This window comes from Euprymna scolopes, chromosome 11 (genome assembly GCF_053919585.1).
Source record: "Euprymna scolopes isolate OS-2025 chromosome 11, ASM5391958v1, whole genome shotgun sequence".
NCBI lineage: Eukaryota > Metazoa > Mollusca > Cephalopoda > Sepiida > Sepiolidae > Euprymna > Euprymna scolopes.
This window is the reverse complement of record NC_136492.1, coordinates 1095895-1123722: the sequence shown is the minus strand read 5'-3', so window position 1 is coordinate 1123722 and position 27828 is coordinate 1095895. Positions and strand designations below refer to the sequence as shown.

General features: G+C 39.0%; 1 protein-coding gene across 2 annotated transcripts in view; it reads right to left on the bottom strand.

Moving 5' to 3' along the window:
• LOC145287716 (uncharacterized) overlaps positions 1–27828 on the bottom strand; it is a 640174-nt gene that overhangs the window by 76248 nt on the left and 536098 nt on the right. The window contains exons 8-10 of one of the 2 annotated variants that reach the window (XM_080135468.1): positions 23609–23786; positions 21093–21226; positions 5890–6079 (exon numbers count right to left, since the gene is read on the bottom strand). The exons of the other annotated variant lie outside the window; for it this stretch is intronic. Coding sequence (XP_079991594.1) covers positions 5890–6079; positions 21093–21226; positions 23609–23786 — 502 coding nt within the window. The remainder of the gene's footprint in view (positions 1–5889; positions 6080–21092; positions 21227–23608; positions 23787–27828) is intronic. 2 annotated transcript variants of the gene reach the window in all.

Here is a 27828-nt window from a genome sequence, read left to right as displayed (position 1 = left end):
TACATATATTAGAATAAATACTTTGTATACACAAATACGTATTATATAATTAATTTCAGTTTGTTATACTTCCTCAATAAAAACATACATTATGCAACTATGTTTCATACATAAACTCTTGCATTTCATTGATTCAGAAGACGTGACCATCGTTTATGTCGTAACCATGACAGAAACGAACATATTTAGTTAGTTGCTCCTTGATTTAGTGAAGTCGTAAATAAATTCTGTGGACATCGGTTATATTTTTCCTTAACTCATCTACAAATTGGCCAATTGTGTACAAATTCCAAGAGCCATAGTAGCCTTCTATCATGTCTGAAAGTGACACAATGTTCAACGAGCAAGATTGGAGATGCGCCACTATACAACTCATTCTCTCTACCAATCCAAGTTATGAAAACAGGATTCTTACTAGCACCCTTGGTCTTTGATGTGAGTTCCAGTAGGTGAGATATCGTTGCACCTCACATCTTCGAAGTCGAATTAAAGAATACCAAAGTGTACCTAGATGTGCTGAAGAGTGTGGTGATCCCCTGGTACAATCAGATGACCACTGGTAGACCTTGGATATGGCAGCAGGACTCGGCGCTCGTCCACAAATCTACTGTAATCAGAGTTTTTTTTTCTGTCTGTTTCGATTTACTCAAAACCGCGCACACCTCGTCTTCTCATGTATCGTTCTCTTCTTCCTCTTCTACTTCTTGCCCTTTTTCTTCTTTTTTCTTCTCAGTCGTCAGAAGCGTCGTCTTTGTCTTGACTACGTTTTTCTTTCTCCCTTCTTGCTCACAGTGACCCGTTTTTATGCTAAGCTGAACTCTCGTGTGTGCGAGAGAACACGAGATTTTGCGTGATTACTTGGCAATATTAACCGGCCGCCGCCATCTTGCCATTTTTCTTTGGACGTGCCCGCTTTGTAGGGTGCACACCTCGAGCGTTTGTCAGGTAAGCCCGTCTGTTCGCAATTTATTACACACTCCCCCCTGAACTCATTATCACAGAAAGAGCAGGGAGGCGGTGGCCTTTTTCTTCGAGTGCTTCTTCGGAGAGGGGGATTCGGGGCTTCATCATCGTCTGCGCTGTCTTCCGTGACACGAAGGTCGGGGAACCTAAAGCTGAGCATCGCAGTATCACTGTCCGGGTCTTCATCATCAGCAGGAGGGTCAGTACTTTGAAGGCTACCACTCTCAGTGTAGCTGTGCGTTGCAGCCGTCATGAACCAGAATGATGGGTCGCTGGTCACGGATTCAATTTCACTATCTTCGTCAAGCGGCAGCTGCGTTTGGAATACTGATCTTAAGTCTTTAATATGACGAGGTACTCCATCAACCCGCACCGCCTGCGGGCTGATCACTTCAGTGACATGACCGGTTCCGTAGCGAGTCGTGCACTGGCCTCGGTTTTTTTTTTAACCCAGACGACATCTCCCTCTTTTATGTTCTTTTGTGGTGGCTCCGGTTCGGGTAGTGAGCTGCTCTCCAAACCTCTCACCTTGACACGGTATGTATGTAGCGCGTTGGCTGGCGCGGTGGAGGGTGAAACATCGTCCTTAGGGGTGACGTTGTACCAATAGACTGCTTCAGGTACCCTACACCCCTTTCGCGCTGCGATTGTCTTAACAGTTCTGTGATTGCACTCAATAATCCCGTTTCCACTGGGAACATGGGCACACCGAAAACGCAGATGGACACCCCAGCCATCTGCAAACTGTTTAAACGGCTCACTAACAAAAGCGGGGCCATTGTCGGTGAGTATCTCAGAAGGAGGGCCACGCTCGAGGAACACACCTTCCAACTCATGGATAATGGCAGCCGCGTCCTGCCGGCAAAGGAGCCGCCACAATGAAAACCTAGATGGTCCACAGTCGATAAGCGTCAAAAAATGCCTCCCGTTGTAGTGCGTTATGTCCATCGCAATCCTATCCCAATTACGCTTCACACTGAGTATTCCCTTCTTCCACCGGACAGGTGCTGGGTCGATCGATCGGCAGGTGTTGCAGCTTCCCACAACAGATTTCACAGCCCTCCGAGACACAGAGGGGTCAACCAATCTGGCGAAGTAAAGCGTTCGGTTTACACCGGGGTGCCCGCTTTGGCAATGGACATCATTAATATGCTCCGGGCTGAGTCTATGTCCCACTGCAGCGCAATTTACAGGTGCTGACTCGTTCACTTCTTTTGGCAGGTCTAGCCAACGGCGTGGCACTCTGGTCAGACGATCCGCATGATTCAAACAGGACTGCACCAGTGTCACATCTATGACCAAGTCGTATTCCTTAGTGGTTTCGGTTAGGGTAGCAAGCCGCCTCCGGATCAACATTTCGGCCGACGCCTTCGTTGTCAGACGTGCTTTTCCGTTCAAGGCATTGGTCATCCACCGATGCACACACGTGGAATCCGTGATGATGTGAAGGATTCTAGCCTGCCACTGAAGCGCTAGATTGACTCCTTTCAGTGTAGCATCGAGTTCAGCTAGGTTTATATGCTTGGCGTCATTCTCCGGCCGAAGCCAGCAGGCATCTTCTATTATCCTTCCGTCGACCGCCAGAGCAACGCCAAGGGCAAGTGAGCTGGCGTCTACCCAAACTGTAAATTCACTCCCATCGACGCACCAGCTCCCCCGTACAGGGCCATCATTGGTCACTCTGGCCACAACTTCCACCAGCATGCTTCGCAGGGCAGGATCATGCACCTCATCGTCCCATCCAGTTGACATAGAAGTTGCCCGTCGCTTTATGGCCGCTACAGCCACTCGGAGCCACCCACACACAGGGAAGTGACCCACCAATTTTCCGCAAATGGAAAACGTGCTCCGACGTGTGATGGTAGATGGGATTTCCGGGATTTCACCACTCCTTCCCCATTGAAGGCCATCTGCACTTCCGCTCACCTGCAGTCCGAGCACTTTCGTCCCGTCCTGTAGCCGCTCCGGCTCCTTGCACAACAATCCGAAGTGCTCGAAGTGTTCTTTGACCGCCTGGGCAGACAGGAGGCTCTCATTGACAAAAATGTCTTCTATATACGACGATGTCGCATGTTGCACCGCTTCATCTTGACGCCGGATCGCCTGCATGATTGCTGTCATGATGTTAGGGGCTACATTCAGGCCGAATCCTAGCCTGGTCAAGCAATAGCGAGTTCCTTTGATCACCACCGTCTGGAACGGCCACAGCGATTTCTCAACACGTATTTGCAAGTACGCTCTTCGCAAGTCCAGTATGGCTGCTTCCGCACCCTGCCGCCGCCACTCCCGTAGTTTATGAGCACAGACATCAGCCCCCGCCGTGTGTGGGTCAACGTATTCATTAAGTTCCCGGTAATCAAGAACAGGTCGAACTTTCTGCTTGTTCTCTTGTCTGACAGCCATCAGGGGAATTATCCCCCGCGGGGGCCCGAGCTCATCCTCTGGGTATGGAACTAACCAGCCATTATCCAGCCACACTTGAAGTTCTGCCTCGTACTGCCCCCTAAGCCACGCAGGAGGGGGATACTCTGTAAGTCGATTCCGCAATCACACTGGTGGCTGGTCGCCTGCCCATTTCCAGGACGCTGTCCAAGTGTTTGTGCCCTTATCGTATTCTGCATGGAAGTCGGGCTCATCGAGAGTGATTGCTGCACACATTTGTTTGTTTGGTCGAGAGAAGCTCACATCACCGGCGCCGTTCACAGTAATTCCGCCTAGCTGTGTGATAGCGTCCATTCCAAGGAGAAGGTCATATCCGAGCAGCTCCCCATCGACCACTAACACCGTCACAGCAACCGGAGAGCCATTGCCAATGCTGATATGAACAACGCTGACCCCACAACACACCAATGAGCCTTGGCCGACAGTAAGTACAGGGATCCTTCGTTTCTTCCATGTGGCGCATGGAATCTTTGCAGTCTCTGGAGAAGTGGTTGGGGCCACCACAGGTATAGCATCGTAGACCCTTCGTTGGCGAGTCCAGAGTGTCAACAGCTTCGGAGACTAGTTCTCGATCGTCTTTCAAGATGTTTCGTGCTCTCGCCAATAACTCCTCCAATCAAATTTCAGTGAGTCTTGACGATGCTCGCAGCAGTCGACTTGCCTCATCCGGAAGTCCCGACAAAAAGGCGTATGCCAATATGCGATCACTTGCACCGCCGAAGGGAGTGGCAAGCTTTTTCAAGTCGGGCATGTAGACATCCACTGTCTCCCCCGGCCCAAGTCGGCGTTCGGAAAACTGCCTCCAGGCGACAAAAGGGTCTGTACCAAATGCCCCGTATAGCGCTTGTGTAATCTGCTCCATGGTCGGATCCTCCCCTAGCTGCTGGTACACGGCATAAGCCCCTTTAGTGAGTCTCAATGGGATAACCATAGCTGGGTCTTTAATCTTGCACAACCGGCAAACGCGCTCAGCCTTTTCCAGCCATTCGACCACTGAGGGACCAGTGGGGGAGCCATCGAATTCCGGAATTAATCTGATGTCAAATTTCTCCATACCAAAGCCGAAATAGCTTGTAATCAGAGTTTTTTTTTCTGTCTGTTTCGATTTACTCAAAACCGCACACACCTCGTCTTCTCATGTATCGTTCTCTTCTTCCTCTTCTACTTCTTGCTCTTTTTCTTCTTTTTTCTTCTCAGTCGTCAGAAGCGTCGTCTTTGTCTTGACTACGTTTTTCCTTCTCCCTTCTTGCTCACAGTGACCCGTTTTTATGCTAAGCTGAACTCTCGTGTGTGCGAGAGAACACGAGATTTTGCGTGATTACTTGGCAATATTAACCGGCCGCCGCCATCTTGCCATTTTTCTTTGGACGTGCCCGCTTTGCAGAGTGCACACCTCGAGCGTTTGTCAGGTAAGCCCGTCTGTTCGCAATTTATTACACAGGGACCAGTATTGGCATCAGAAAGAGTGTTTCAACTTTGTAGTCTTCACACACTTCCCTTCTTCTTTGCCCGACTTGAACCTGCTGACTAACGTCGTTTTGTCATATGTCGAGAACATCACCAACGTGACCTTCAACAACACCAAAGCCAGCCTGATCGTCGTCATCCGCCGGTTATTCGAAGAGCTCCCGACAGCGATTGTGAAAAAGACACGCTCCTACATCCGGACCCGTATCGAAGCGGTGATTGAGGCTGGAGGCTGCTATATTGAATTGATGTCAGCTCTATTACATTACCAAATTGCCTGAATTGATTTTTGTCAATAAAAGATTTTAAATACAACTGCTTTACAACTTATGCTTTCTACCTGTGCATCGCTATGTTTATAATTCTCCTATTGAGTCCCTTCCTTCCCTGTCCTGAACCTGCGGGACTACGTAGTTTGGTTATGTTGAGAACATCACCAACATGACCTCCCATAACATCAAAAGCAGCCTGATCGTCGCCATCCGCCGAGTATTCGTCGAGCTCCTGTCGGCGCTTTTGGTAAAGCTTGCATAGTTCCTGACCCGTATCGGGGAGGGGATTGAGACTGAAGGCGGCTGCATTAATTAGATGTCATCTCTACTACATTATCAAATTACCTGAATTGATTTTTTTCCATAAAAGATTTTAAATAATGCTGTACTGTTGTTTTCTTAAGGATGACAACTTTATCGTTCCACCCTGTAAATGAACACCATATTCTTTATTACTTAAAGCATATAATATAGAATTATCTAGATATGACCAGTGTTGGAAAGTGGGGCGTAGAAAAGCACTGTTTTTCCTCTCAAATGCTCTTTACACATTCTTAGAACCACGTCAGAAAGACTCGTATTTTACTGAAAACATGAAACAAATATTTTTGTAATTTTTACAATTTTTATAGTTTTAAAACACGTATTAATTAATGCAAACTTGAAAACGTGTTTTCATTATTTTGTTCAACCACATACATCAATTTTATTAACTGCATGTTCAAAAGTCAAAAACAATACGTACTCATTTGATAAGTAAGGTTAAGATTGACGTTGCTGTTATCATTTTCGGAATAAAAATAAATGAAGACTTCGCTTGTATTGGAGGTGAAGGTTTGATTTCTCGTCGAACCAGTGATAGTTACTGTCATATCATCTCCGTACCAGATGTAGAAGGAATTCCTTCCGATAGCCGGAAAAAACAAATCGAACAGCTGAATAATTGAAAATGTATGATATTAATATTGTATAAAAATATCGAAAAATATTGGGCGGACCTTTGGAAAATTGACCCCCTCTAAATTCAACAATTTACACCTTTTCTTTTTAACACGTTAATTGCATCAATTGCAAACTTCAAATTCAGATTTTTAAAATATTGATAAAATTTTTTTTTTACTTTCATTGTTTAGGGTCAGTTTTGAATTATAACATTCAACTAAATTGAACACCTACTTTGTGACCATCACCGAGAAAAATATTGTGACTCCCTCACGTGACCGGTGAACATTCCCGTCTACAAAAGGGGTTAGGAAGGGAATTCTCCCATCCCCCTCTCTCATCTATCTTATCTATTTCAACCACTTCATCTCGTTTGAATAAATCTCAACTATAAGAAATTGTGAAAAAAAAAAAAAAATAATAAAATTATGTTTTAAAGAATTTGCTAAAAAATTAAAATGGTCACTCCAAGAATGGATCTTTTGCAAAATTTTACGGAAAATAATTTGTTACATTATGCACGCATAAAATTTTTTGTGGCGAACAAGTTGTGTTCTTGTGGACATGTTATGTCTATACTGACATGTTCAGCTTTAAAAAATTACCAGTTACTCGTTACTTCCCCCAAAACGTGTTTTTTTTTTTAAAATAAATTTACACTTTTTATTCAATTTTTTCTTTGAGTTGAATATTTTTGGACATGTTTTTTGTTTTTTCGCGCTATAATAGCACATTACTGTGATATTCGTTTTCAGCGTACTGGAAAATTTGTTGAAGTCGTCATCGAGTTGGAAAGAAAGTAAAAAATTGCTATCACCTCTTTTTTAAACGAGAATATTCACCGGTCACACGAGAGAGAGCCACAAAGTAGGTGTTCAATTTAGCATGACGTTATAATTGAAACCTAATTCCCGACGATAAAAGTCATAATTATTTTTTCAATTTTTTTTTTTTCATTTCTGAATTTTTGAGATAAGGATTGGTTATATGTATTATTCATCGGACTACTGTTCTCATCTTGAGTGTGATTTTCACAAAGTTTCGGTCGATAAAACCTCCAACCTTCTTCAGGTGTATCTTGTCGAACTCGGTAATGTTTCTGTCGAACTCGCGAATTTGGACAGAATTTCGAGCGGAACCCTTTATTTACTGCACGGATGTAGCGTGCCGTCAGCCATGACTGAATAGAGGTCCTAAATAATTCGCAAATGTATATTTCGGTCGCCCACACTGAGGATTGCAAGGACCCGTGGCGCAGTGGTTAGAGTACTGGAAAAATCAATTGTAAAAGTGATATTCTCCTGAAGGTTAAAGGGCTGCTCATGGAGTTTGAATCGAAAAATTGGTAGCTTTTTATCTATATTCAACTGTTTCACGACTGCGCATTTGCGGTCGTGAAATAAAACTGCTTTGTTATGTTAAGTATGAGTGTGTTTGAAAACATATTTCAAAGTCAGGTCAAGCTGGTGCAATGGCTATCGTACTTGATTCTCCGTTTTTAGGTTTTAGTTTCAATCTCAGCTCGAGTATTTATTGATTTACAAGAACTGAAATGTTTAGCAAAAAAAAAAAAAAAAAACATAATACTCGCATGCTCATGTCTCAGTTTCTTTCCGTTTTTTTTTATACTGCCTTTTTTTTCAAGGAATTTATGGTTACGTCTAATAACTAGGGTATTTCTGTTTATAATCAATAAGAAATCTTCATTAATGAAAATGTAATGTTTGTGCGTATTTTATGATTGAGCAACGCTGCGTGCCCTGCTTGTATATATATATATATATATATATATATATATATATATATATATATATATATATATATATAGAGAGAGAGAGAGAGAGAGAGAGTCCATCTATGAATTCTGATGATGCTAGTTGGATTTTTCCTCTCTTTGAGGATTTTCCTCTAGTTGAAACAATTTGTAAACTCATTCTGGACTCACAGTAATAAATTTCCTATATATATATATATATATATATATATATATATATATATATATATATATGTATATATATATTGTTAATAAAATATGATTATCAACAGACACGTGTTTCGTCGTCTACGACTCATCAGAGTGGCTGAATCTAGCGAGATTCGAAATCGGGACCCTGCGATAATGAGTCTAAACCCTTTATCTGCGAGTCCATCCTGATCGACTGTCTGGATGTATCGCAATTTGTTTAGATGTTATTTGTTTTTGTTTTTGCGATACGTTTTAAATGAATTCAATTATTTACGAAATTGCATTTTTACCTAAATGCGATTTGGGATTAATTTTCCCTTTTACTAACTTAGTACCCCCGCATGGGGAGCGGCATATATATATATATATATATATATATATATATATATATATATATATATATATATATATATATATATATACTAGCAAAAGCACCCGTCGTTGACTGGGTTCAAAAAGAGCCTACAGAAAATGGACTCTGATTTATGAAAGTATGATAGGTTATGAAAAGGAAGGGTTGTAAAGTTGGGTTGAATTTGGGGGTATCAAAACCAAAGCAAAATATGATGAAAGTAAAAATAAAATAGATAAACCCCATAATTTATTATACCATACCTGTTCACACTGAAGCACTTATCACAATATTCTGTGGATCTATATTAAAAAACCTTGTTAAACTTTGTGACATATTTCCATTCTATGGAGGTCAGGTGCGAACGAACACCCCGTAATTTTATTATACCATATTTCTTCAAACTGAAACATAATTATCAAAGTATACGTACGCAGATAGATATGAAAAGTCTTTATGAAAGTTTGTGCCTATTTCCATTGTATAGATTATATATATATATAATTCTCACTGTTCAGGTGGTTTTATATCAGTAAATATTTCCAACTGATGTTTCAAAATCTTTTGTCTACGCAGGCTAGGTCGAGAGTTATTAATGACTAACGCCTCAATGATATTGAGATGATATATCGACCTAGCACTGTATAAAACCGAAAACCACCCATCGGAATATTGGTCAGAATACCTATTTATACTAATCAGGTGATTACCGATGGCGGACTCATAAGCTTGGGAGTGCCCGGATGTTCTCGAAACCTGGTGTAATCGAATATCCCGAGGGATGTGTTGGGATATTCTCATTTCCAATCTTTGGGATGTCTTGCCAACGTAGTCAGCTCCACACTGACAAACAAATTTATAAACAACAGAATTCTTTTGAATGGTTGGCAAAACATCTTTACGAAAAGAAGAGAAAAAGGTTCGAGTTGTGTAAACTACTCTAAGCATAGTAGCTGGAAAACAACGTTGAGTAGCAGAAGAAATCCTTTCAACAATATGAAGGCCAACAGGACCTAATCATGGTAATTTTAAATAAATAGGACAACGTGATGGACCAATACGTTTAACACTATTAAATGTAGCAATTTTACGTTCAATAGTAGTTTTTTATTATATTTTTGGGATATCCATTGCTAAGAAAAATATTTGTGATTTCACCAAGTTCCGCATCAAGACGGTTTGGTGAACAAATCATGAGTGCACGATGTGTAAGAGCGTTAATGAGGTTTATTTTTCTAGACTGAGGGGCAAAGGAAAACAAATTAAGATAGAGCCCTTTAAATGTAGGTTTTCTGTATACAGAGGTCTCAAACGTAGAACCAACTTTAGAAACATGAACATCGAGGAATGGGAGAGAGCCACAGTCCTCGACCTCCATAGTAAATTGTAACGATGGATGCAAATTGCAAAGAAGACGAAGAAACTGTTCAGCTTCACTCCGTGAGGGAAAGCATGCAAAAGTGTCATCAACGTAGCGTGTATAGAATGTTGGTTTAGTAATTTTGGAAAATAATTCGTTTTCCAAAAATCCAACGAAAATGTTGGCTAGCGAAGGACCAAGAGGGCTACCCATAGATATCCCATCAATTTGCCGGTACATAATGTTGTTGAAACTGAAGGAAACTGATTTAGTGGCAAGTTCCATCAGTTCAACGAAAATTCGTTCAGGAAACTGTGGAGATTTTGAGGGGCCACGATATAGATAGTCAGCACAAATACCAATGGTTTCATCCAAAGGTATATTAGTAAAAAGACTATTAATGTCAAAGGAAGCCAAGAACTCGGTATTCTTAGATAAAGATAATTTGTGTATATGAGACACAAATTGAAAAGAATCAGAAATACAATGGGCCGAATAAAAAGAAAGCACAGGTTTAAGAAGATCAACTAACCATTTCCCAAGTTCGTGTTGTGCAGAACCCAACATAGATAAAATGGGTCGCAAAGGAATGTTAGGTTTATGAACCTTGGGTAAACCGTACATTCTAGGCTTTTGAGAGCCAATGGGTCGGATTCTATCGTAAATCTCCTTAGAAATAAACCCGCTTTTATAAAGTTGAAGAAATCTTTTCTGGATTTTTATTTCCATTCGAAAAGTGTCATCATGGCTTAAATCACCCAACCGGAAAAATTTATTTTTATCGTCCAAAATTTGTAACATTTTGGAGATATAATCCGTTTTGTTAAGTATAACAACGCCCGATTCTTTATCTGGGCGAGTAAGATAAATGTCGGAATTAGACCTAATTAATTTTGCCGCTTCAAAATGATTTTTTTGCCAAACCAAATCGGAGGTTTTCTGCCATAAACACTAAATTTAGCGATTTTGTTTGGCAGAAAAATCATTTTGAAGCGGCAAAATAAATTAGGTCTAATTCCGACATTTATAATAATAAAAAACTCCAACAAAGTCAAGGGAGAAAACTTTAAGAAAATCATACACAAAGAAATGAAAAAATTAGGCCTAAAAGCGGACGTATCAGCTAACATAAAAATAACAAACTTCCTGGACGTCACGTTAAACTTAGATAAAAACACATATGAACCATACTTAAAAGATAACGCTACTCCAATTTACGTAAACCCTAAGTCCAACCACCCACCATCAATAATAAAACACATTCCTAACTCGATCGTAAGTAGACTCAGTAATAACTCAAGCGATGAAAATGCATTTAACAGGTCAACCAATATCTACGAAACAGCCCTAAAAAATAGTGGATACAAAAATATCGATATCAAATATAAGCAACAAAACACCAACAACTATAATAAAATTAAAAATAGAAGAAAAAGAATTATAATTTGGTATACGGCCCCATACAATCAAATGTTAAAAACAAAACTTGGCAAAAAATTTCTAGATCTTATTCAAAAACACTTTCCCGCAACCACCCCCTTACACAAAATCTTCAATAAAAATACCTTGAAGTTATCTTACAGTTGTTGCGAAATTTAGAGATGATAATTAAAGCACATAATAACAAAATACTAAATGAAAACAATGTAAACAACAACAAAATAAACAATAAAAAAGTAGACACCATGACAAAAATAAAACCAACACTAGCAGAAATAATAATAATAATAATAATAATAATAATAATGATAATAATAATAATGATAATAATAATAATAATAATAATAATAATAACAATAATAATAATAATAATAATAATAATAATAATAATAATGACAAACCAACCCCGGACAAGAACAACCATACCATAAATAATAACACTAATAACGAACAAGATAAATACAATTGTAGACACCGCACAATTTGCCCAGTCCAAAATAAATGTCTAACAAAAAGTGTAGTTTATCAAGCAACAATATTTGCGAAAGAAAACCCGAATAACAAGAAATATTACGTAGGCATAACTTCCTTAGATTTAAAAACCCGATACTATGACCACAAAAGTACCTTCAAACATAAAAAACACCGTATAAAAACAACACTAGCGAATAAATGCTTAGAACTCAAAGAAAGCGGACATTCGCCGGTAGTCGAATGGAAAATAATGAGACAAGCTACCACACGCAGACATTTAGACCACCCATGTAAATTATGCCTCCATGAAAAATTTGCTATCCTGTACTTTATAGAACCTCAAAATCTATTAAACTGTAGACGAGAAATAGCAAACAACTGTGTTCACAAAATAAAACTTACTCTAGGATAGAGATACAAAATAGCTTTAAAACTAACAATAACAATCGAAAACAAACAAATAAATAAATTAATAAAAATGAATATGCATAAACGATCACATATATATATATATGTATATATATATATGTATATATATATGTATATATGTGTGCATGTGTGTGTATACACATAGGTATATTCATATATATATATATATATATATATATATATATATATAAAAAGGAGGGGAAAGATCTACCTTAAACCACTAACCTAGTTCTAAAACAGATCCTTTGTTCGATAAAATGCATGCCCATTGGCTGATAGGAGGGGGCGCGGTGGATACTAGAAAGCTGATTGGCTAACTAGAAATCCTCAACATATATAAAAACAAGAAGCAACCACAAAATTCGAGCATAAGCCTGACGAATCCTACAGTGGATGAAACGCAGAATATTCAGTGTAGCTCAATCGCCATATATACTTTATAAATTACTATATATATATATATATATATATATATATATATATATATATATATATATATATATATATATATATATGTATATATGTTAAAAACATATTTATTCTGAAAAGGAAACACTTGATAAGTGGATAGTCCTTAATCCGCGGAGTTTCGAAGAAATACTTTCCTTCTCATCAGAGGGTAGGAATTAGCAAAATGCGGGATCGGATTTTGCATACAAAAGTATTTGATGAAACAACAAGTCAAAGATCTTACTTGATAACAAAAAAGTGAAGCAGGGGGAATATGGTGAAGAAAAAGGTGAAAGATAAATAATCCAATGACGGTAAAATCCAAAACTATAACTTCAAGAAAGTTAATTGAATTTCCATATTTTAAGTTTTATTGTCCGCCGAAAAAAATCGATGTTGGTAAAAATAAATTAAATTAAATATGTTCTCAATATAAATCAAATGTAAATAATAAACTTAAATAGAACACTTAAAACAATCCTCTCACTATAAGCAATAACTAACACAGTTCTATTTAATAAATCGATTTCCGTCAATCTAATATGCAAATGAGGTCATCTCTTGATCGTCTGAAAGAATAATAATATATATAGGAAGGAAGTTTAAAATAATGGACCTTTTATATATATATTAATCAAATTGTGGACAAACAAACAAAGAAACAGAACGGGATTAGGAATTTATATATAGCGATTCTTCTTATTAGGGAGCTTTCACACAGGTCTTCAGAGATATTTCCCTGAAATGGCCTGTGGTGTTCACTGGAAGCTGAGTGACAACAAGTCTTCCCAGGTATATCGATACACTAAGCCTGACTGGGATGGCTTCCGTACATTTATATCTGATCTAGCTCTGCATTCCATGTTTAAAAAGGATGTGTCCTCTATAGTATTAGACCTGACGGAATGGTTAATTGTAGGTATTGACCGTTTCATACCCTCGAAAAAGTTTCAGCAAAAACCTAACAGCCAGCCATGGTTCTCTCCAGAATGTACTGCTGCCATTGCGCACAGAAATCACTTTTTCCACTGTTTCCAACGTAATAGATGTATGGAAACTAAAGCCGCCTTCAGGACTGCCAGCAACCATTGTAAGAAAGTAATAAAGAATGCAAGAGAGTTGTATGCTCTATCTGTTAAGTCCAAAGTAGCTGAACAGCGGCTTGGTTCCCACCAGTTTTGGCAAATAGCAAACAGAATCCTGAACAGAAGCGTGTGCTCCATCCCAACTATTATCAATGGACCTGAGGTAATCTCGTCAGCATCAGACAAAGCAAAACTCTTTGTCAAGAACTTTGCAGCTAATTCTACCCTTTGCGATCAAGGCCGCCAACCCCCAATATTTCCTCCTGTATCAGAAAACACGCTATGTGATATACGTATATCTGTACGTGATGTTGCCAAGTTAATCAAAAACCTTGATTCCAGTAAAGCAACTGGCCCTGACGGTATTCCAATTATAGTACTCAAAAAACTTCAACCTGAACTAGCGCCCATACTTACAAAACTGTTTAAACGTTGTCTTAAGGAGAATAGTTTCCCATCTCCCTGGAAAATTTCATCAGTATGCCCTGTATTTAAGAATTCAGGTGATCGCTCACCCCCCTCTCAGTACAGGCCAATAAGTCTCCTGTGCGTCATGAGTAAGTTGCTGGAATCTGTGTTAAATACAAAAGTAAGCAACCATCTCAACAAAAATAACCTTCTTAGTGACACTCAATATGGTTTCCGTTCTGCTAGATCTACAGCAGATGTGCTTACAGTTATATCTCATAGGATTAGCAAATCCCTCGACGGAGGCAACCTTTCTAGGGCAATTGCTCTTGACATATCTAAGGCCTTTGATAGGGTATGGCATAAAGGTTTACTTCATAAGATCTCTAGCTATGGTATAGCTGGAAATATCTTCTCAATTATTAAATCATTTCTTTCTGATAGGTTATAAGAGTTGTAGTTGAGGGGCAAAAATCAGAAGCTCACAGTATTAATGCCGGTGTCCTTCAGGGGTCTATCCTGGGCCCAACTCTTTTCCTGATCTACATTAATGAACTTCCAAATCACATCCTTACATCATTTGTAGACATTTATGCTGACGACACTACCATTTATGGTAGCACATCTAAGACAGTAAACGAGCAAGTTCTCTCCAATTCTCTCTCCTCTGATCTTGAGCACGTAGTACAATGGGGTAAGGAGTGGCTGGTTACTTCTAATGCATCTAAAACCAAGCTTCTCTCTTTACATCATCAACATTCTAATCCACATCTGGCAGCAATTGAAATGAATGGCTCTCGTTTTCAGGAGGCCTCAAGTTTTGACAAGCTTCTTGGCTTGACCATTACTCCTGATCTTAAATGGAACACGTACATCAAATCTGTTGCCAAGGCCGCTGGAAAAATGGTGGGATCTTTCTATCGATCCGGTAGATATCTCACTGCGGATGCTATTCTCTATCTATATAAGAGCCAGGTACGTCCAAGGATGGAATACTGTTGCCACATCTGGGCAGGAGCTGCTAGAAAGGACTTGTCCTGCCTTGATAGAGTTCAAAATAGACTTCGTAGCCTCGTAGATGTCCTTTTCTCTTCCTTGCAACCTCTATCTCACAGAAGAGATGTTGCGAGTTTGTCTTTGATGTATCGTTATTTTCATGGAAAGTGTTCGACTGAGCTTTAATCTATGGTCCCCCCTCGACAAACTTTCACAAGAAGCACTCGTCTAGCTGTAAACACTATCAATAATTTTCCCCACTCTTTATCTGTGCCTAAACCTAAACGTAGATTCCATGAACAAAGCTTCTTTCTTAGAACTGCACGCCTGTGGAATTGTCTTCCGTTTTCCTGCTTTCCGGCTGACTACAATATGGTTGTGTTCAAGTCTAAAGTAAATAAGTTCTTGATGAGCCGTTCCATATAAGTCATCAAATTTACCAAATTTCCATTACTAATGATTACTATATTGTCCAATTTCTACTGTACACTCTTTAACCCTTATCCTTGAGTGGCCTCTTGGCCTTGATAATGTGGTGATGCCTACGTAAAAAAAGAAAAAAGGTTTCCAGTACTCTTCACCTCTTTCGATAACATTTGCAAATAAGTTTGCATTATCACAACATCTGCCTGCCATTGATTTCTCGTTGGTAGCAGCTATTGATTTTTGCTGAGACTTGAGTAGCACTACGCCTCTCCAAGGCCCCAGTTCATTTCGCACATTCGGCTGAGGTCTGGTCAGTTCATCGGTTTTTCCTTACTGCTTAACTATTTGATTATTTTGTCTGGCTCTTTGGGAGAGCGATGATGTGGGAATAGGGGTAGGGTGTGGTTAGAGAACTTATAGATATGCGGTTTCAGTGTTCTTGTTCCATGTAGTGTTTCATGTTTTTCCTTTGCAGCATTTTGTCTGGCACGCACTTGTTGCTCCTGTGTGTTAGTTTCAACATTCAAGGGAGTTCCTTAATATTTCAGCTGTTTTCATGATTGTCATGCGTTGTATTTTTTCCAGTCATTCCTTTGATTCCAATTTCTCCCATTCTTTTTTCAAAGTTTTGGGGGATTGTTCCTAGAGCCCCTACTATTATAGGTATCATTTTAATTTTCTCCATCTTCCATATCCCTTTCAGATCTCTGGCTAGCTCTGTGTATTTGCTTCGTTTCTCCTGATATTCACCGTGTGGTCAGCTGGAACAGCAAAGTCTACGATTTGACAGGATTTTTCTTTCTTGTTAATTATTATGACATCCGGTCTTCTTGCTTGGATGAGTATATCAGTTTGTATGTCCATGCCCCATAGGACTTTGTGATTCTCGTTTTCAGGTACTGTTGCCGGCTTATGTTTGTACAACTTGTCTGTACGTTCGAGATGCAGTTGTTTGCATAATTCCCAGTGTACTACCCTTCCCACTTGGCCGTGTCTGCTCTTGTATTCCTTTTGAGTCAGTTTGCTGCATTCACTTATTATATGGTTTATCGTCTCGTCTCTTTGTTGCATTTGCTGTTTTCTTGTGTTTTATCGATCTCTGCTTTGATGTGGGTGGTTCTTATCGAGTTGTCTTGTGCTGTAGATATTAGGGACTCAGTTTCTCGGATTATGTGTCCTTTTCTCATCCATGTCAATGTGTTTTCGTTATTTTCATCTTTTTTCATCCTTATATATCTTCTGTGTAGCTGTTTCTCTTCCCACTTTTCTTGTCTTATCATTTGTTTCACTGTCTTCTGTTTTGTTGATTTTTTTTCATGTCTCTCGCTGCTATGATTATTCTTTCAATGTTTTGTATTAAGTATCTACTTCTTAAGCAGTTTAGGTTTGCAGACCGGTAATTTGATCGAGTCACCAGCTCTAGGAAGGATGTCATCCAAGAATGGATGGGCTTCCCTCCCCTTAGGTTTAGCTTCAGAGTTTTCCTTCTCCTAGACGGATGAGCTGGGAAGATCTATGGGTCCATCAGCACCGAGAGGGTTTACCCCGCGCCTGGGTCCTAATCCAGGTATTTTTGCGACCCCGCCTTGGTAGTAAATGTTACTGGGTTAGTATGTAAATGTTATATATCTACTGAGAAATTACACTCCTCAAAGTGATTAAGAGACATTGCTATTACATTATTACTGGAGGAGGGGGTGAGTAAAAGTTCATGCAGTGGAAGCAAATATTTTGAACTAGTATGCATGTATATCGTCGTGTCCTGGTGCTCTCCAGTTTGCCATTTTTCCTATGATTTTCTTTATGGTTTCTGTGCTGATTTCATTCACTGTTCCTTCTTTTATTTGTTGTAACTCTTCTTTCATGTCTTTCAGCCATTCGGAACTTCTGTTGTAGTCCTTTCGTTCTTTCTATATCTTACTCCAATAGAGTTTTGTTTCTGTTGGGTTTTGTCGTTTTGTTTTTGTTTTTCCTCCGTTCACATTTTTGTAGAATTGGCGCTCATTGTTTTCAAATGTCCTGTTTTGTTTGCATTGTTCAGATTTATATATCGTCTTAATCTTCCTTGTTTTGCTTCTATTTTTTTGTTAAGATCTTCGTGTTTCTTGTTTAGCCTCTCCCTGCTAGTCACATTTCCAATTTTCAATTTTGTCCACACTGTTTTCTACCTGTTTATTGTTTTGGCTTCTTTTTTATGTTTGTTTATTTGGGTTTCTTACCTTTATTTCCCATCCAAGTTTTGTCGATGAATCTTTCCCCGGCTGTTTTTGTTATTTAAACTTCATACTTAACATCTTGGCTTCTGCATAAATTAAATTGTTTAGGTCTGTGATTTTATCTGTTGTGATTTGTGGGAGGAACTTGTTAATCTTCTCTGTTCCTGTTTTTAATTTCTTTTGTTCTTGATTCCTTAGAGATGGGATCTTTGCTTTTTTCATAGGTCATGAACTGTATTATTTTCCTATTTCATCTGCTTCTTCCTCTGTTAGCTTTGTTTCATCGATTCCCTCGTTTGTTGATTTCAGTCTTCGCAGGTTCTCTGTCTATAGTGTTTCTACTTGTGTGGCTTCTACATGTGCGATTCCAATAGGGGCTGCTCTATGCTCAAATTCCTCATTTACTTTTCATTGTATTTCTGTTAGTTCGAATTTTGAATGCTAGTCTCTCTTTAGTCTGATAGTCTTTGTTCTGTTGTGTGGTAATCACTAGACTTGTCCTATAACTCTTTCATTCGTTTCAGATGGTTTCCATAGCTATATTTAGGATTGCTTCTATAATAGCATTCCATTGTCCATTTCTTCTTTCGGGTTTTTCTTTTTTGATGGTAATCTTGGCTGTGCTGTGTTTGGTTTGTATAATTTTAATCCCTGAGATTAAAGTTTTCTTTTTGTTTATTTTTACATGGAGGTCACCACTTATCAAGGCCCGGAAACCACTCGGCGATAAGGGTTATTGCGCGTGCAGTAATCAATGGGAAGGGTCTTACTTAAGGGAAAGATTCATCAGGAATTTGTTTATGTTGGACTTAAAGACATTCAAGTTGTAGTCAGGTGCGAAACAGCCAAACGGAAGAGAGTTCCACAGGCGTGCACTTCTAAGAAAGAAGCTTTGTTCATTGAATCTACGTTTTGATTTAGGCACAGATAAAGAGTGGGAAAATTACTGACAGTGGTTTCAGCTAGACGGGTGTTTTTCGTTAAAGATTGGCGAGGGGGGGGCAAAGATTGGAGTTCGGAAGAGCACTTGCCATAAATATAACTATAAAACAAAGACAGGTTCGCAACGTCTATTCTGTGAGAAAGAGATTGCAGGGAAAAGAAAAGGGTATCTCCCCACTAAGCTACGAAGTCTATTTTGTACTCCGTCAAGGCAGGATAGGCTGTTTTTAGCAGCTCCTACCCAGATGTGGCAGCAGTATTCCATCCTTGGACGTACTTGGCTTTTATATAGATAGAGAATTGCACCAGTATTGAGATATCTTCTGGAGCGGTAGAATGATCCTACCATTGTCCCAGCGAAACAAACTTGATGTACGTGTTCCATTTCAGATCAGGAGTAAAGGTCTAACCCAGGAGCTTGTCAAAACATGGAGCCTCTCCAAGACGAGAGCCATCCATCTCAATTGATGCCAGATGTGGATCAGAGCGTGGATGATGTAAAGATAGGAGCTTGGTTTTAGATGCATTAAAAGTAACCAGTCACCTCTTCCCCCACTGTACCACCCGCTCAAGATAAGAGGAGAGAATCAGAGAGAACTTTGTCATTTACGGCCTTTGATGTGTTGTCATAGATGGTCGTGTCATCAGCATATATGTCAACGAATGATTTAAGTATTCTTTTTAGGAAACCATTGATGTAGATCAGGAAAAGATTTGGATAAACCCCTGAGAGACTCCAGCATAAATACTGTAGGCCTCTAGTTTCTGCCCATAAACCGCTACTCTTATGAGCCTATCAGAGAGAAATGATTTAATAATTGAGAAAACATTTCCAGTTATAACGTAGCTGGAAATCTTGTGAAGTAGGCCCTTATGCCATATCTTATCGAAGGCCTTTGCTATGTCAAGAGCAATTGCCCTAGAAATGAAGCCTTTGTCGAGAGATTCACTAATCCTATGAGATATTACCGTTAGCACATCTGCTGTAGATCTAGCAGAACGGAAACCATATGGCATATCACTAAGAAGGTTATTTCTGTTGAGGTGGTTGACTACTTCTCTATTTAATATGGATTCCAGCAACTTACTCATGACACACAGGAGACTTATTGGTCTGTACCGAGATGAAGATAATTTATCACCTGAATTCTTAAAGATATGGCATACTGATGAGGTTTTCCAGGGTATTGGAAAGCACTTCTCCTTAAGGCAACGCTTAAACAGTTTTTTAAGTATGGGGGCAAGTTCTGGTCGAAGCTTTTTCAACACTATAATTGGAATGTCGTCTGAGCCATTTGCTTTACTGGAATCAAGGTTCTTGATTAGCTTGGAAACCTCACGCACAGATATTTGTATGTTGCTAGCGTGTTGTCTGTTATAGAAGGAAATACGGGGAGTTGATGGCCTTCGTCACAAAGGGTAGAATTAGCTGTAAAGTTCTTGGCAAATAGTCTGGCCTTGTCTGATGCTGACGAGATGACCTCAGATCCATTGTCGGTGGTTGGGATAGAACGCAAGCTTTTGTTCAGGATCCTGTTTGTTATTTGCCAAAACTGGTGGGAACCAAGCCGTTGCTCAGCTACTTTGGAGTTAACGGACTGACCATGTAGCTCTCTTGCATTTTTTATTACTCTTTTACAGTTGTTGCAGGCAGTTCTGAAAGCAGCGTTAGTCTCAGTACATCTAATATGTTGGTAGCTACGGAAAAAGTGATTTCTGCGCGCGATGGCAGCAGCACATTCTAGGGAGAACCATGAATGGCTGTTAGGTTTTTGTTGGAAGCTTTTGGATGGTATGAATCGGTCTATGCCTACAATTAACCATTCGGTCATGTATGATACTGTAGAGGACACATCCTTTTTAAACATGGAATGCAATGGCAGGTCAGATATGAATGCACAGAAGCTATCCCAGTCAGCCATAGAGTATCGATATACAGTACGGTGGCGTGGAACGTCTGAAAGCTTATTACATTTCATTTTTATCTTAACTGATACAATGAAGTGGTCGGAGGATCAAAAGGCTTTTATACTGACCGGTAGTATCAGGCACACGGGTGGGTTCTGTGATTAATCTGAGTGAGGTCATAGGCAATAAATAGCAAAGTCATGACAGAACCCCCTCCCCTCATCATCTGTCTTATTTAAGTGATTTGCACTGATTATTCTCGAAAGTATGAAACACTAGTGTTTGTAGCTATTAAAATTATATATATACATAATTATATATATATGTATATATATATGTGTGTGTGTGTGGTGTGTGTGTGTGTGTGTGTGTGTGCGTGCCTGTGTGTCTGTTTTCCTCCACCAAAACAATCATTTTTCACCCCAAAGCAAAGCAAATGTCAATGTATTTCTTGGATCTATTCGAAGACACACCAAAATGGCCTTTACTGGGAACCACACCATAATTGTCTGGATGTTGAACGTCAAATGAAGAAATAATTCGAAGCGTTTTACCTGAAGGGTGATAGTGCCTTTAGCAGCTTCGATCTTCCAACTGAGTTCGAGATCTGAAAACATCATCCAACTTTCTGGGAAGCTGAGTTCCTGAGGATCGTTTGTTGCTTGAAGTATTAGTGAGGGAATTGCAACTTGGAAAATAAACAAAAGTAAAGTTTTAGTTTAAAATTTGAATTAATCATTGAATGATTGATTATTATTATTATTATTATTATTATTATTATTATTATTATTATTATTATTTTTATTATTCATATGGTAATGGTGATGATGATGTAAACATCAAACGCCTTTCGAATTATTTTTATCATTAACGTTTTCTTTTACTTTTTTATCATTAACGTTTTATAAAAACTGATCAAGGCCCGAAGGCTAGTCGAGGATAAGGGTTAATAAATGTAAGATAGTGGTGTAGTAATTGTTAATGTAGAATAGGTAAAATTTGATTATTTATGGGGACGGTTCAACAAGAACTTGTTTACATTAGATTTGAAGGCTACCATGTTGTATTCAACCGGGAAGCATGCCAGCTGGACAGTGATCCAAGCTTCTTTAATTATTTTGAAATTTCAATTAAACCAAATAATTTTAATTCCTCTAATAAAGTAATACTAATTTTTATCATAATTGCTTTTATTTGATTTTTTATTATTTAAACGATTCTTGTATTGATCAAATGGATTGATAAGTATGTTGTAGCGGTCTGAAAGGTGTCCGTGTTTCAATCGACCATACAACCAACAATGTACAGGGTGGAACGATAAGGTTGTCGCCATAAATAAAACAACTCTACAGCTTTATTTTGAAACCTTTATCGAAAAAAGTCGATTCAGGTAACTTGATAATGAACGAGAGTTTACATCTATTCAAGTAGCCGCCTTCAGCGTCAATCATCGATACGGGTCCGGAACAGGAAGCATGCCTTTTCCACGGAGCTCGACGAATACTCGGCGGATTTCGTCGATCAGGTTGCTTTGGTGTTGTAGGAGGCCAAGTTGGTGATGTTCTCGAGGTATGACTAAACGAAGTAGTCCAGCTAGTTCAGGTCGGGGGAGGAGAGTATCCAGTGAGAGAAGGATGCAAAGTCGTAGCATTTCTTTGAAGCCAAGCCTGGGACTCTTTGGACTTGTGACTCGGCGCCGAGTTCTGCTGCCACAACCAATGTCTTCCAGTGGCCACCTGATTGTACCAAAGGATCATTACACTCTTCAGCACATCCAAGTACACTTTGGTGCTGACTTTTTTTTTACATAGGCGTCACAACTTATCAAGGCCGATCGGCCACTCAAGGATAAGGGTTAAAGAGTGTAGAGTAGTCAAAAGGACAATATAGTAATCAATAGTAATGGAAGTTCGATAAATTTGTTAACTTAAGTGGAACGGCTCATTAGAAACTTGTTCACGTTGGACTTGAAGACAACCATATTATAGACATCTGGAAAGCAGGAAAACGGAAGACAATTCCACAGGCGTGCAGTTCTAAGAAAGAAGCTTTGATCATGGAATCTATGTTTAGGTTTAATCACAGATAAAAAGTGGGGAAAATTATTGATAATGTTTTCAGCTAGTCTAGTGTTTCTTGTGAAAGTTTGGCGAGGGGGGACCATAGATTGAAGCTCAGTCGAACACTTTCCATGAAAATAACGATAAAGCAGAGACAAACTCGCAACATCTCTTCTGTGAGATAGAGGTTGCAGCGAAGAGAAAAGGACATCTGCCACCAGGCAACAAAGTCTATTTTGAACCCTATCAAGGCAGGACAAATCGTTTCTAGCAGCTCCTGCCCATATGTGGCAACAGTATTCCATCCTTGGACTTTCAAGCCGATTTCAAAGATGTGAGGTGGCATGATGTGTCCATCACTTGAAACCACAATAAAGACCATAAGTGTAAATCGTTCGATGCGTTGAGCTGTCACGTCAAACATTGGACCGTTGGGATTTGCATTTTGAGGGTGCTGGAAATGGTCCTGTTGTTATAACTTGGATCGATAATGTGCATATCATGTACAATGCTGCATCTCCGATCTTGTTCGTTGAACATTGTGTCAAATTCAGACATGTTAGAGAGTTCCTATCGTTCTTGGGATTTGTATACAACTGGTAAACTAGTAGATGGTCTCCAATTAAAAAAGAAAACGGCTTTCATCAAAGGGAAATATAGTCGTATTTGTTAAGGCGACAATTTTATCGTTCCACCCTGTGGTATAATTACTTCCCTAGAAACTGATAGACTATTGGAATTCCCTCACGATGCCCTGCTTCTCTGACTGGACTGACATGCAAAAGTTCAAGTTTAATGTGAACAGCATCACACTGCTAAACTCCCTCCATAGTGTCTCTGTAGATTCGGTTTGAAATATTAGCCTTTTACGTGCACTTTGTCTTGATTATATTGAGTAAGAGAAAACAGTTTAAGAAACTATTACAGTAGCAACTTCAAAAAGTTTCCGACATGAAAAAGAGAAAAGAGACGCTAAAATGATTGTAAAGAATCACAAAAAAGCAACTTACTTGATGTATAGTTGAAATCAAATAGTGTTCCGTCAATTTCATTAATCCTGCTATATCCCGCAATGACTAAGTTGTTGCTACTATAGCACCTTTTAGACTCGTCAATGAAAGATATATCATTCTTTTTTATTCCATAGCTCCAAATGTTGCCATTTCCACTCACATTGTACAGTTGAAACTATCAAGAGAAGAATGAAAAGATGGTGAAAAAATTGCAAACAACATCAGTTTAGACATTGACAATTTGCATCATTAAACGTTTGAATGGACGTAACTAAGTTTAGATACGCTTCCGCATGCTGACAAGAGGTTCTACAAATAAATGTGACAGACCAACGAAACTTCTATTTATTACACAAATGTGATAGAGCAACGCAAATTCTATTTCACACTTCATTGTGACAAACCAACGAACATTCTATTTCACACATTAGTGTGAAAAACTGACTGAAAATTCTATTTGATACGTAAGTGTTGCAAACCGAAGAAAATTCTATTTTAAACGTAACTATGACAAACCGATGAAATTTGTTTGTTAAACATAAGTTTGACAAGCCAGAAGATAACTCTGTTTTGCACATCATCTTATTTGTTAAAACATAAGGGAAATAAAATGACTAAAATGTGATTTATCGATGAAAATTAATTTTTAAACATAAGTGTGATGGATAGAAAATTATTATTAAAAACTTAAGTGGGTAATCTCAGTGAATGATTTTTTAAACGTAAGAGTGATAGATCATAGAATAATGTACCTTAAGTGCAATTTATCGATTAATTTTTTTAAAAACATATATGTAACATATCGAAGAAAATTATTTTTAAACATTGTTATACCGGCCTTCCTTGAACAGAGGAATTTACACCGGTTAGCACTATAAATAGCGCTTGTAATTCCAATAGTGGTGAGAGAGAAGCGACTGCGCTTCAACTGCTAGCCGAGTGGCCAGCAGATAAACACGCTTTCTTATCTTTGTACATTATTGTTAATACACTTGTTCCTTAACCGAACCTCGACTTGATTGTTCTTATTTTCACTGTTGTTCCACGACACAACAGATTGGCGACAAGGAATCGAAACCACCATCACTGCAGAGAATCACCAAAATTGATTGAAATAAAGATTCGTAAAATCTTTACGGCATAACACATTCATCATTTCAACAGATATTTGGATACAGAAGGATAAACAGCGAATTAATTACTACAATAGTAATTTGGCGACGGGAAAAAACTTGCTACCAAAATCTACAGCGAAAAACGCGAATGTTGTCAATTATTTAATAATTGAACACACTTCCCAAGTGTTTTAGAAAGGGAAAAAGGTTCATTTTTTCTTCACCAGAAACCATTTTTCCTGCGGTAAGAATTTTCTTCTGCAAAGTTAAATGTCCAAAATAAACTAGCAAATACCGTGTAAGCTTATCGTTATTTCAATAACATCTGGGATTTGAAAAAAAAAACACGCTAGAGAAAAAGAGACAGGCCATGAAAAATAATATTCGCGTACGTCATTTGTGCTTAGCAAACACGTAATTAATCAAATCATTTTTTGAAAAAGACAAAGAGGGCAAAAAAAAAATTCTTAAAAGTTTCCCATACGAATTCGCCGGATATTTAAAACGACGGATTTTAGTTTTGCTACGTAAAAACGCGTGCAAATAAAAAAATGTTAAACAAATGTTATTTCGCTGGATTGTTTCTAGTAAGACTAGAAATATAGCGTTCAACAAATTAAGTTACAAAAGGACTGCTAAACTGTTGTTCTTCAAACAAAAGAAGTGGGAAAGAAAACTTGGTTGATTTTTTTTACTAAGGAATATTTCTTTAACAAAGCGTAAACTGTAAATTAAATTCATATGATGGATGCGAAATTCAAAGATTCATTGTTGGAATTGTTCCAATTCCAGACAGAGAAAAATCTCGCGTTGCAAAAGCAGCAAATTCAACAACAAGTAGAAAGAAGAGAAAGATTTAAACAAGCATTTGAAGAAAAAATGTTTCAACAACAGAAACGCTTCGAGGAAATATTGATGAAAACACAGGAGGAACAACGAAAAATTCTGAAGGCGACACAGTTGACTAAAGCGGACGATAAACATAACGCATTTTCTCAAACAGCTGTGTAGGCCGCTATTGAAAATTTCAATTATAATCCAGAATACGATGCCACTTTCGTCCAGTACTATAGACGATATGAGGATATTTTAATATCGGATTGTAGTACCTGGTCAGACGCGAAAAAAGTTAGGCTTTTGCTAAGGAAATTGGGAACAGCCGAGCATACAAAGTTCGTGAATTTTATTCTTCCAAAAAAAAAAAAAAAGACCAGTGAGTTGAGCTTGCTAGAAACAGTTACGCTATTTACAGAACTCTTTTCTGCAAAAAACGTCTCTTTTCCATAGGCGATATAAATGTATGAATGTCACTAGAAGAGAGGAAGACGACTACACTACTTATGCAAGTATAGTAAACAACCATTGCGACGATTTTAAACTGGAGGAATTACCGTCAGATAATTTTAAATGTTTAATATTTGTGCAAGGGCTGGTCTTAAATAAAGACGCTCAAATCAGGCGTCGTGTTTTAAATTAACTCGAAAACAAACCGAATTAAAAACTACAAAACTTAGCGGAAGACTGTGAACGGTTTATTGCGTCGAAACAAGACAGTCGTGACATACGAGTGGCGTGCAATAAGTAATGCTTCTGACCCACTTCCCATAGCAGTAGAGCAACGAAACTTGGCGCAGTTATTAGTCTTTCTCTACATCGGAACCACCCACGGTTAGGCATTTCTCCCATCGTTTGATGCAGCTCTGGAGTTCGTTTTTGTAGAACACCCCAGGTTGGTCCTCCAACCACGACGTAACTTCATAAATCAAGGCTGCATCATCTGGAAAACACTTTCCTTTCAAAAACAACTTCATGGCAGGGAAGAGGTGAACGTCCGAGGGTGCAAGGTTAGGAGAGTAGAGAGGATGGGGGAGAATTTCATAATCACACGCCCGCGCTTTTGATATGGCGACATGCGAGTTATGGACCGGAGTGTTATCCTGCAGGAGGAGGGTACCTTTGCTGATCTTGCCCCGCCTCTTGATTTTGATAGCTTCCCTTAATTTCCTCAAAAGTAAAGCATAATAGGCTCCTGTAATTGTGGTACCCTTTGCCAGGAAATCTGTCATCACTACTCTGTCCTGGTCCCAGAAGACTGTGAGCATGACCTTGCCAGCGGAGGGATGAACCCTTGCCTTCTTTGGAGGTGGTGAGTCTAAGTGCTTCCACTGCATTGACTGGGCTTTGATCTCTGGATCATAGTGATGGACCCAGGTTTCATCCTGTGTAATCAGTCTTTTGAAAAACTTTGACTCATCTTCTTGGCACATCTCCAAATTATTCCTCGAGCACTCGACGCGTTCTCGCTTCTGGAATGGTGTGAGCAACCTGGGAATCCATCTGGCAGACACCTTATGTATATGCAAATGGTCATGACTGATAGTTTCCACAGACCCTGTACTAATCTTGATATCTTGGGTTATTTGGCGAATAGTAATGCACCAATCTTCCAAAACGGCAGCCCCAACTTGACGGACAGATGCCTCATTAATGGCAGAAGGGGGTGGACAGGTCTGGGAGCTGTTTCCACAGACTTCCGGCCATGTTTGGATTCACGATGCCAGCGTTTTACAAGGTCATATGATGGGGCATTATCACCATAAGTTTCTTTCATTTCATCAAAAGTCTCCTGTGGTGTGAGTCCTTTCAAATACAAAAACCGGATCACTGCTCGACATTCAATAGGCTCCATTTCACACCTGACTCAGTCCAAACACCTGTACAACAGAAACCACAAATAGCTTAGAATTTACCACATAACCCATAGAGATATAAATCATTGCACATGCAAAATTTCAGCTAGATCAGACAACTGGAAGTGGGTCAGGGGTATTACTTATTGCACGCCCCTCGTAGAGGAAAGCGGAGTGTTGCATATTAAAAGATCCATCAAAAGAAAAATTCTACTTTAAAAAATAATCAGAAAAAGAAAAAGGGAAAAGATCCACCTGGACCATGTTGGAGGTGTGGAAATTAACACTGGTACAATGAGTGTCCCTAAAAATACAAACAATGTGACAACTGCTACTAGAAAGGGCATAAAGCATCGCATTGTAGAAAAAAATCTGGTAGAAAGACATCCATTAAACTTACGAAAATTGAACC